Raw genomic sequence first — 10,813 nt, 5'->3', positions numbered from 1 at the left:
GACCAATATTAACCCCCCCGCCGCACTCTGCTGTCCAATACTATTCATGCCATACTCTGCCTGTTGGGGGTCCTCCTCCCGCATACACCCCTCAAATGAGGTCCCCACTTACACAAAGAGGTCATCCCGCTCCATGATGTGACTCAGCATTTCATCCACCTGGAAGATCTTGTGAAATCGGTGATTGTAGACATCCGTCACCACCATCTGTGAATGTAAGGAGGCGTCATTGGGGGGAGGAAGCGGCATTGGGGCGCAGACCCCGGGGGGAGGAGGCGGCATTGGGGCGCAGACCCCGGGAGGAGGAGGAGGCATTGGGGCGCAGCCCCCGGGAGGAGGAGGAGGCATTGGGGCGCAGCCCCCGGGAGGAGGAGGAGGCATTGGGGCGCAGCCCCCGGGAGGAGGAGGAGGCATTGGGGCGCAGCCCCCGGGAGGAGGAGGAGGCATTGGGGCGCAGCCCCCGGGAGGAGGAGGAGGCATTGGGGCGCAGCCCCCGGGAGGAGGAGGAGGCATTGGGGCGCAGCCCCCGGGAGGAGGAGGAGGCATTGGGGCGCAGCCCCCGGGAGGAGGAGGAGGCATTGGGGCGCAGCCCCCGGGAGGAGGAGGAGGCATTGGGGCGCAGCCCCCGGGAGGAGGAGGAGGCATTGGGGCGCAGCCCCCGGGAGGAGGAGGAGGCATTGGGGCGCAGCCCCCGGGAGGAGGAGGAGGCATTGGGGCGCAGCCCCCGGGAGGAGGAGGAGGCATTGGGGCGCAGCCCCCGGGAGGAGGAGGAGGCATTGGGGCGCAGCCCCCGGGAGGAGGAGGAGGCATTGGGGCGCAGCCCCCGGGAGGAGGAGGAGGCATTGGGGCGCAGCCCCCGGGAGGAGGAGGAGGCATTGGGGCGCAGCCCCCGGGAGGAGGAGGAGGCATTGGGGCGCAGCCCCCGGGAGGAGGAGGAGGCATTGGGGCGCAGCCCCCGGGAGGAGGAGGAGGCATTGGGGCGCAGCCCCCGGGAGGAGGAGGAGGCATTGGGGCGCAGCCCCCGGGAGGAGGAGGAGGCATTGGGGCGCAGCCCCCGGGAGGAGGAGGAGGCATTGGGGCGCAGCCCCCGGGAGGAGGAGGAGGCATTGGGGCGCAGCCCCCGGGAGGAGGAGGAGGCATTGGGGCGCAGCCCCCGGGAGGAGGAGGAGGCATTGGGGCGCAGCCCCCGGGAGGAGGAGGAGGCATTGGGGCGCAGCCCCCGGGAGGAGGAGGAGGCATTGGGGCGCAGCCCCCGGGAGGAGGAGGAGGCATTGGGGCGCAGCCCCCGGGAGGAGGAGGAGGCATTGGGGCGCAGCCCCCGGGAGGAGGAGGAGGCATTGGGGCGCAGCCCCCGGGAGGAGGAGGAGGCATTGGGGCGCAGCCCCCGGGAGGAGGAGGAGGCATTGGGGCGCAGCCCCCGGGAGGAGGAGGAGGCATTGGGGCGCAGCCCCCGGGAGGAGGAGGAGGCATTGGGGCGCAGCCCCCGGGAGGAGGAGGAGGCATTGGGGCGCAGCCCCCGGGAGGAGGAGGAGGCATTGGGGCGCAGCCCCCGGGAGGAGGAGGAGGCATTGGGGCGCAGCCCCCGGGAGGAGGAGGAGGCATTGGGGCGCAGCCCCCGGGAGGAGGAGGAGGCATTGGGGCGCAGCCCCCGGGAGGAGGAGGAGGCATTGGGGCGCAGCCCCCGGGAGGAGGAGGAGGCATTGGGGCGCAGCCCCCGGGAGGAGGAGGAGGCATTGGGGCGCAGCCCCCGGGAGGAGGAGGAGGCATTGGGGCGCAGCCCCCGGGAGGAGGAGGAGGCATTGGGGCGCAGCCCCCGGGAGGAGGAGGAGGCATTGGGGCGCAGCCCCCGGGAGGAGGAGGAGGCATTGGGGCGCAGCCCCCGGGAGGAGGAGGAGGCATTGGGGCGCAGCCCCCGGGAGGAGGAGGAGGCATTGGGGCGCAGCCCCCGGGAGGAGGAGGAGGCATTGGGGCGCAGCCCCCGGGAGGAGGAGGAGGCATTGGGGCGCAGCCCCCGGGAGGAGGAGGAGGCATTGGGGCGCAGCCCCCGGGAGGAGGAGGAGGCATTGGGGCGCAGCCCCCGGGAGGAGGAGGAGGCATTGGGGCGCAGCCCCCGGGAGGAGGAGGAGGCATTGGGGCGCAGCCCCCGGGAGGAGGAGGAGGCATTGGGGCGCAGCCCCCGGGAGGAGGAGGAGGCATTGGGGCGCAGCCCCCGGGAGGAGGAGGAGGCATTGGGGCGCAGCCCCCGGGAGGAGGAGGAGGCATTGGGGCGCAGCCCCCGGGAGGAGGAGGAGGCATTGGGGCGCAGCCCCCGGGAGGAGGAGGAGGCATTGGGGCGCAGCCCCCGGGAGGAGGAGGAGGCATTGGGGCGCAGCCCCCGGGAGGAGGAGGAGGCATTGGGGCGCAGCCCCCGGGAGGAGGAGGAGGCATTGGGGCGCAGCCCCCGGGAGGAGGAGGAGGCATTGGGGCGCAGCCCCCGGGAGGAGGAGGAGGCATTGGGGCGCAGCCCCCGGGAGGAGGAGGAGGCATTGGGGCGCAGCCCCCGGGAGGAGGAGGAGGCATTGGGGCGCAGCCCCCGGGAGGAGGAGGAGGCATTGGGGCGCAGCCCCCGGGAGGAGGAGGAGGCATTGGGGCGCAGCCCCCGGGAGGAGGAGGAGGCATTGGGGCGCAGCCCCCGGGAGGAGGAGGAGGCATTGGGGCGCAGCCCCCGGGAGGAGGAGGAGGCATTGGGGCGCAGCCCCCGGGAGGAGGAGGAGGCATTGGGGCGCAGCCCCCGGGAGGAGGAGGAGGCATTGGGGCGCAGCCCCCGGGAGGAGGAGGAGGCATTGGGGCGCAGCCCCCGGGAGGAGGAGGAGGCATTGGGGCGCAGCCCCCGGGAGGAGGAGGAGGCATTGGGGCGCAGCCCCCGGGAGGAGGAGGAGGCATTGGGGCGCAGCCCCCGGGAGGAGGAGGAGGCATTGGGGCGCAGACCCCCGGGAGGAGGCAGCGGCAATACTCACGTTTTCGGCAGGGACATCGGAGAGTTTGGACAGAGCCGCACACAGGTCAGACACCGCCCCCATTTTAGGCACAACCAATCGGTACTGAAAGACAAGGAGAAGGCGGAGCGTTCAGGTAAACGTCGGGACAGAAGGGAAATATTAACCCCCGCTTGCCCCCCGGGAAGATCTCCTCACCTGGGTGGGCTTGCACTGCGGGTCGCTACGGACCAGGAAAACCTCCATGGTGCGATCTTTCCTCATGGGGAGGGGGAGGGTGAGATAGCAGAAGGGGTCAAAGGTCACGGAGACTTTAGCGCATTCCGGGCACACGAGCGTGGATTTGAAAAGGCCGTGAAAGATGTCCACGATGATGGAGTAGTTCCTCCTCAGGTGATTGTCCCAGGCTTCTTTGGCTACAACCTAAAAACCAACAAACAACCGTAAAACTCCACGGACACCAGGAGCCGCGGCGGATCAGCGGGCGCCAGCGCACGCCGCATACTCCCGTACAGAGTCCGGCCGCCCGTCGGCGTCCTTCAGCTCCAGGTACGGCTTCTTCTTCACTCTGTTCAGATCCTCGTGGAGACCGTCCAGGAGAAACGCCAGCAGCTCCTGGGAATCCTGCTGCTGGTACCCCGAGAACTGCGGCGCAAAGCGTCCAACCTGCGTCTGGGAGAGACAACCACCAATCAGAACGCCACAAAACTCCACCACATGCGCGGCACCCGAGTCCCGCCTGCGATCACGCACATGTGGAGAGACCGCACGAGACACACCACAATAAATGAAGTCCTCATAACCTCAGTACTAGTCGCCTGATCACAAGCCTCGGGACTACATGTCCCACTGCGCCCCTTTATCCGCACACTTGGCTGATGCGAGGACACGGCACGTCTAGTCTCGGCACGCGGCGCAGTGACTTCCACCTACCTTGAACATTCGCGGGGCCACATAAGAATGTTCTCCGGACCAGATCTGTCGGATGAGCTCGGCGTACGCCATGGCGATCTCCCCCTTCATCCCCAGCGGGTTCTCCTTGTTGATCTCCTCCTTGTAGTCATCGCTCAGGAAGTATTCGGTGAGGGGCGGCGTGTTACTCAGGCACTGCCGGAGGGGGACAGGAAGAGGGTGAGAAGCTGCCCCCCGCCATCTGTGTCAGGGACCCCGCGCCCGCCATCCGTGTCAGGGCCCCCGCGCCCGCCATCCGTGTCAGGGCCCCCGCGCCCGCCATCCGTGTCAGGGCCCCCGCGCCCGCCATCCGTGTCAGGGCCCCCGCGCCCGCCATCCGTGTCAGGGCCCCCGCGCCCGCCATCCGTGTCAGGGCCCCCGCGCCCGCCATCCGTGTCAGGGCCCCCGCGCCCGCCATCCGTGTCAGGGCCCCCGCGCCCGCCATCCGTGTCAGGGCCCCCGCGCCCGCCATCCGTGTCAGGGCCCCCGCGCCCGCCATCCGTGTCAGGGCCCCCGCGCCCGCCATCCGTGTCAGGGCCCCCGCGCCCGCCATCCGTGTCAGGGCCCCCGCGCCCGCCATCCGTGTCAGGGCCCCCGCGCCCGCCATCCGTGTCAGGGCCCCCGCGCCCGCCATCCGTGTCAGGGCCCCCGCGCCCGCCATCCGTGTCAGGGCCCCCGCGCCCGCCATCCGTGTCAGGGCCCCCGCGCCCGCCATCCGTGTCAGGGCCCCCGCGCCCGCCATCCGTGTCAGGGCCCCCGCGCCCGCCATCCGTGTCAGGGCCCCCGCGCCCGCCATCCGTGTCAGGGCCCCCGCGCCCGCCATCCGTGTCAGGGCCCCCGCGCCCGCCATCCGTGTCAGGGCCCCCGCGCCCGCCATCCGTGTCAGGGCCCCCGCGCCCGCCATCCGTGTCAGGGCCCCCGCGCCCGCCATCCGTGTCAGGGCCCCCGCGCCCGCCATCCGTGTCAGGGCCCCCGCGCCCGCCATCCGTGTCAGGGCCCCCGCGCCCGCCATCCGTGTCAGGGCCCCCGCGCCCGCCATCCGTGTCAGGGCCCCCGCGCCCGCCATCCGTGTCAGGGCCCCCGCGCCCGCCATCCGTGTCAGGGCCCCCGCGCCCGCCATCCGTGTCAGGGCCCCCGCGCCCGCCATCCGTGTCAGGGCCCCCGCGCCCGCCATCCGTGTCAGGGCCCCCGCGCCCGCCATCCGTGTCAGGGCCCCCGCGCCCGCCATCCGTGTCAGGGCCCCCGCGCCCGCCATCCGTGTCAGGGCCCCCGCGCCCGCCATCCGTGTCAGGGCCCCCGCGCCCGCCATCCGTGTCAGGGCCCCCGCGCCCGCCATCCGTGTCAGGGCCCCCGCGCCCGCCATCCGTGTCAGGGCCCCCGCGCCCGCCATCCGTGTCAGGGCCCCCGCGCCCGCCATCCGTGTCAGGGCCCCCGCGCCCGCCATCCGTGTCAGGGCCCCCGCGCCCGCCATCCGTGTCAGGGCCCCCGCGCCCGCCATCCGTGTCAGGGCCCCCGCGCCCGCCATCCGTGTCAGGGCCCCCGCGCCCGCCATCCGTGTCAGGGCCCCCGCGCCCGCCATCCGTGTCAGGGCCCCCGCGCCCGCCATCCGTGTCAGGGCCCCCGCGCCCGCCATCCGTGTCAGGGCCCCCGCGCCCGCCATCCGTGTCAGGGCCCCCGCGCCCGCCATCCGTGTCAGGGCCCCCGCGCCCGCCATCTGTGTAAGGGACCCCACGCCCGCCATCTAGGTAGGGACCCCGCCATCTAGGAAGGGACCCCGTCATCTAGGAAGGGACCCCGCCATCTAGGAAGGGACCCCGCGCCCGGCCATCTAGGTAGGGACACCTCGCCCGGCCATCTAGGTAGGGACCCCGCGCCCGGCCATCTAGGTAGGGACCCCGCGCCCGCCATCTAGGTAGGGGCCACGCCATCTAGGAAGGGACCCCGCCATCTAGGAAGGGACCCCGCCATCTAGGAAGGGACCCTGCCATCTAGGAAGGGATCCGTCAGCTATGAAGGGCCCCCGCCATCTAGGAAGGGACCCCGCGCCCGGCCATCTAGGTAGGGACACCTCGCCCGGCCATCTAGGTAGGGACCCCGCGCCCGGCCATCTAGGTAGGGGCCACACCATCTAGGTAGGGACCCCGTGCCCGCCATCTATGTGAAGTAGGAGTGCCAATAGCCGGCGGAGTGCATAGACTTCTCCATTCATAACACTCCAGTGCCACCTAGAGGTGAAGTCACAAACTGCACCGTGCACACTATTCCATTGGGCCCCGCACATAACAAAGGGGTCCTCAGAAGGGGACGGGACTTTGTGGGGCCTTCCAAGCCTGCAGCAGAAGTCATACAAATGGCTGGGAGTGTAGAAGTTGCGGCTCCGCAGCCTCTGATGGGAGGCCGGGGGTGACACGTACCTGAAGAGCAGAGTTCATGAAACACGTATTGCCGAGATTACTGAGGCCACACAGGCCGGGCTTGCTGGAAGGCTCCCTGTAGTTGTAGGACATGTAAGACGACCCGTATCCCCTGGAAGGAGAGAGAAGGAATCACATGTTCTGTGTAACCGCCAATTACCGATATGTAGATAAATTCCCCCGCAAAGCATGACCGGGCACAACGTGTATCACGGCTCCGAATCCCCGGCGCACCCGCCAGCAACAAATGACCCGTCTAGCAGCGTGCGTTACACACCGGAGGTTTTAGTTGCACAAACTTTTGGCCAAAAATATGTAGAAGCCGCGCCTCTGTGTGTAACGCATTCTTCTAGACCCTTCCTGTATATGGGGGTCCCCCCCACATCCCTTGTAGACCCTTCCCGTATAGAAGGGTCCTCCCCCCCACATCCCTTGTAGAACCTTACCGTATAGAGGGGTCCCCCCCTATCCCTTCTAGACCCTTCCTGTATATGGGGGTCCCCCCCACGTCCCTTCTAGACCCTTCCTGTATATGGGGGTCCCCCCCACATCCCTTGTAGACCCTTCCCGTATAGAAGGGTCCTCCCCCCCACATCCCTTGTAGAACCTTACCGTATAGAGGGGTCCCCCCCTATCCCTTCTAGACCCTTCCTGTATATGGGGGTCCCCCCCACGTCCCTTCTAGACCCTTCCTGTATATGGGGGTCCCCCCCACATCCCTTGTAGACCCTTCCCGTATAGAAGGGTCCTCCCCCCCACATCCCTTGTAGAACCTTACCGTATAGAGGGGTCCCCCCCTATCCCTTCTAGACCCTTCCTGTATATGGGGGTCCCCCCCACGTCCCTTCTAGACCCTTCCTGTATATGGGGGTCCCCCCCACATCCCTTGTAGACCCTTCCCGTATAGAAGGGTCCTCCCCCCCACATCCCTTGTAGAACCTTACCGTATAGAGGGGTCCCCCCCTATCCCTTCTAGACCCTTCCTGTATATGGGGGTCCCCCCCACGTCCCTTCTAGACCCTTCCTGTATATGGGGGTCCCCCCCACATCCCTTGTAGACCCTTCCCGTATAGAAGGGTCCTCCCCCCCACATCCCTTGTAGAACCTTACCGTATAGAGGGGTCCCCCCCTATCCCTTCTAGACCCTTCCTGTATATGGGGGTCCCCCCCACGTCCCTTCTAGACCCTTCCTGTATATGGGGGTCCCCCCCACATCCCTTGTAGACCCTTCCCGTATAGAAGGGTCCTCCCCCCCACATCCCTTGTAGAACCTTACCGTATAGAGGGGTCCCCCCCTATCCCTTCTAGACCCTTCCTGTATATGGGGGTCCCCCCCACGTCCCTTCTAGACCCTTCCTGTATATGGGGGTCCCCCCCACATCCCTTGTAGACCCTTCCCGTATAGAAGGGTCCTCCCCCCCACATCCCTTGTAGAACCTTACCGTATAGAGGGGTCCCCCCCTATCCCTTCTAGACCCTTCCTGTATATGGGGGTCCCCCCCACGTCCCTTCTAGACCCTTCCTGTATATGGGGGTCCCCCCCACATCCCTTGTAGACCCTTCCCGTATAGAAGGGTCCTCCCCCCCACATCCCTTGTAGAACCTTACCGTATAGAGGGGTCCCCCCCTATCCCTTCTAGACCCTTCCTGTATATGGGGGTCCCCCCCACGTCCCTTCTAGACCCTTCCTGTATATGGGGGTCCCCCCCACATCCCTTGTAGACCCTTCCCGTATAGAAGGGTCCTCCCCCCCACATCCCTTGTAGAACCTTACCGTATAGAGGGGTCCCCCCCTATCCCTTCTAGACCCTTCCTGTATATGGGGGTCCCCCCCACGTCCCTTCTAGACCCTTCCTGTATATGGGGGTCCCCCCCACATCCCTTGTAGACCCTTCCCGTATAGAAGGGTCCTCCCCCCCACATCCCTTGTAGAACCTTACCGTATAGAGGGGTCCCCCCCTATCCCTTCTAGACCCTTCCTGTATATGGGGGTCCCCCCCACGTCCCTTCTAGACCCTTCCTGTATATGGGGGTCCCCCCCACATCCCTTGTAGACCCTTCCCGTATAGAAGGGTCCTCCCCCCCACATCCCTTGTAGAACCTTACCGTATAGAGGGGTCCCCCCCTATCCCTTCTAGACCCTTCCTGTATATGGGGGTCCCCCCCACGTCCCTTCTAGACCCTTCCTGTATATGGGGGTCCCCCCCACATCCCTTGTAGACCCTTCCCGTATAGAAGGGTCCTCCCCCCCACATCCCTTGTAGAACCTTACCGTATAGAGGGGTCCCCCCCTATCCCTTCTAGACCCTTCCTGTATATGGGGGTCCCCCCCACGTCCCTTCTAGACCCTTCCTGTATATGGGGGTCCCCCCCACATCCCTTGTAGACCCTTCCCGTATAGAAGGGTCCTCCCCCCCACATCCCTTGTAGAACCTTACCGTATAGAGGGGTCCCCCCCTATCCCTTCTAGACCCTTCCTGTATATGGGGGTCCCCCCCACGTCCCTTCTAGACCCTTCCTGTATATGGGGGTCCCCCCCACATCCCTTGTAGACCCTTCCCGTATAGAAGGGTCCTCCCCCCCACATCCCTTGTAGAACCTTACCGTATAGAGGGGTCCCCCCCTATCCCTTCTAGACCCTTCCTGTATATGGGGGTCCCCCCCACGTCCCTTCTAGACCCTTCCTGTATATGGGGGTCCCCCCCACATCCCTTGTAGACCCTTCCCGTATAGAAGGGTCCTCCCCCCCACATCCCTTGTAGAACCTTACCGTATAGAGGGGTCCCCCCCTATCCCTTCTAGACCCTTCCTGTATATGGGGGTCCCCCCCACGTCCCTTCTAGACCCTTCCTGTATATGGGGGTCCCCCCCACATCCCTTGTAGACCCTTCCCGTATAGAAGGGTCCTCCCCCCCACATCCCTTGTAGAACCTTACCGTATAGAGGGGTCCCCCCCTATCCCTTCTAGACCCTTCCTGTATATGGGGGTCCCCCCCACGTCCCTTCTAGACCCTTCCTGTATATGGGGGTCCCCCCCACATCCCTTGTAGACCCTTCCCGTATAGAAGGGTCCTCCCCCCCACATCCCTTGTAGAACCTTACCGTATAGAGGGGTCCCCCCCTATCCCTTCTAGACCCTTCCTGTATATGGGGGTCCCCCCCACGTCCCTTCTAGACCCTTCCTGTATATGGGGGTCCCCCCCACATCCCTTGTAGACCCTTCCCGTATAGAAGGGTCCTCCCCCCCACATCCCTTGTAGAACCTTACCGTATAGAGGGGTCCCCCCCTATCCCTTCTAGACCCTTCCTGTATATGGGGGTCCCCCCCACGTCCCTTCTAGACCCTTCCTGTATATGGGGGTCCCCCCCACATCCCTTGTAGACCCTTCCCGTATAGAAGGGTCCTCCCCCCCACATCCCTTGTAGAACCTTACCGTATAGAGGGGTCCCCCCCTATCCCTTCTAGACCCTTCCTGTATATGGGGGTCCCCCCCACGTCCCTTCTAGACCCTTCCTGTATATGGGGGTCCCCCCCACATCCCTTGTAGACCCTTCCCGTATAGAAGGGTCCTCCCCCCCACATCCCTTGTAGAACCTTACCGTATAGAGGGGTCCCCCCCTATCCCTTCTAGACCCTTCCTGTATATGGGGGTCCCCCCCACGTCCCTTCTAGACCCTTCCTGTATATGGGGGTCCCCCCCACATCCCTTGTAGACCCTTCCCGTATAGAAGGGTCCTCCCCCCCACATCCCTTGTAGAACCTTACCGTATAGAGGGGTCCCCCCCTATCCCTTCTAGACCCTTCCTGTATATGGGGGTCCCCCCCACGTCCCTTCTAGACCCTTCCTGTATATGGGGGTCCCCCCCACATCCCTTGTAGACCCTTCCCGTATAGAAGGGTCCTCCCCCCCACATCCCTTGTAGAACCTTACCGTATAGAGGGGTCCCCCCCTATCCCTTCTAGACCCTTCCTGTATATGGGGGTCCCCCCCACGTCCCTTCTAGACCCTTCCTGTATATGGGGGTCCCCCCCACATCCCTTGTAGACCCTTCCCGTATAGAAGGGTCCTCCCCCCCACATCCCTTGTAGACCCTTCCCGTACAGAGGGGTCCCCCCCGGCACTGCGGGTTCATTTACAAGGCATGGGGATCCCCATCTGCTACCTATGACACCCCCCAGGGGCCCCAGAAAATAAGTCTATGGGATGCTACAGAGGATTGTTGGAGAGTGCGGACATGTTACAGGAAAGGGTCGGAGTCTATGGGGACGTTACATGAGACGGAGCGAGACTCAATAACATTACAGACCCTTTAACACTCGCACCTCCACTACGGACTGCTGGGGTCTGAGGGCCACAGGTATGCATAGGCTCCTCCCACAGGGTGAGATTTAGAACAAACACACAGGAAACCGCACTCACTTTGTCTGAGCTTGTCTAGGCCACGTCCCATCCGCGTTCCTCTGCTCTATGA

The 10,813-nt window shown here is 65.8% G+C and overlaps 1 protein-coding gene across 1 annotated transcript in view; it reads right to left on the bottom strand.

The window, feature by feature from the left end:
- LOC108803853 (ubiquitin carboxyl-terminal hydrolase 4-like) overlaps positions 1 to 6,452 on the bottom strand; it is a gene marked incomplete at both ends in the record, with an annotated part of 13,365 nt that extends 6,913 nt beyond the window's left edge. The window contains 6 exon segments of the mRNA XM_018575651.1: positions 27 to 207; positions 2,997 to 3,080; positions 3,174 to 3,398; positions 3,489 to 3,647; positions 3,909 to 4,082; positions 6,341 to 6,452. Of these exon segments, the coding sequence (XP_018431153.1) occupies positions 27 to 207; positions 2,997 to 3,080; positions 3,174 to 3,398; positions 3,489 to 3,647; positions 3,909 to 4,082; positions 6,341 to 6,452 (935 nt within the window).
- Positions 6,453 to 10,813: the final 4,361 nt, after the last annotated feature.

This window comes from Nanorana parkeri, unplaced genomic scaffold, assembly GCF_000935625.1.
Source record: "Nanorana parkeri isolate BGI_ZX_2015 unplaced genomic scaffold, ASM93562v1 scaffold4338, whole genome shotgun sequence".
Taxonomy (NCBI): domain Eukaryota; kingdom Metazoa; phylum Chordata; class Amphibia; order Anura; family Dicroglossidae; genus Nanorana; species Nanorana parkeri.
The sequence above is the reverse complement of the archived record's forward strand: the minus strand, read 5'-3'. Positions and strand labels throughout refer to the sequence as shown.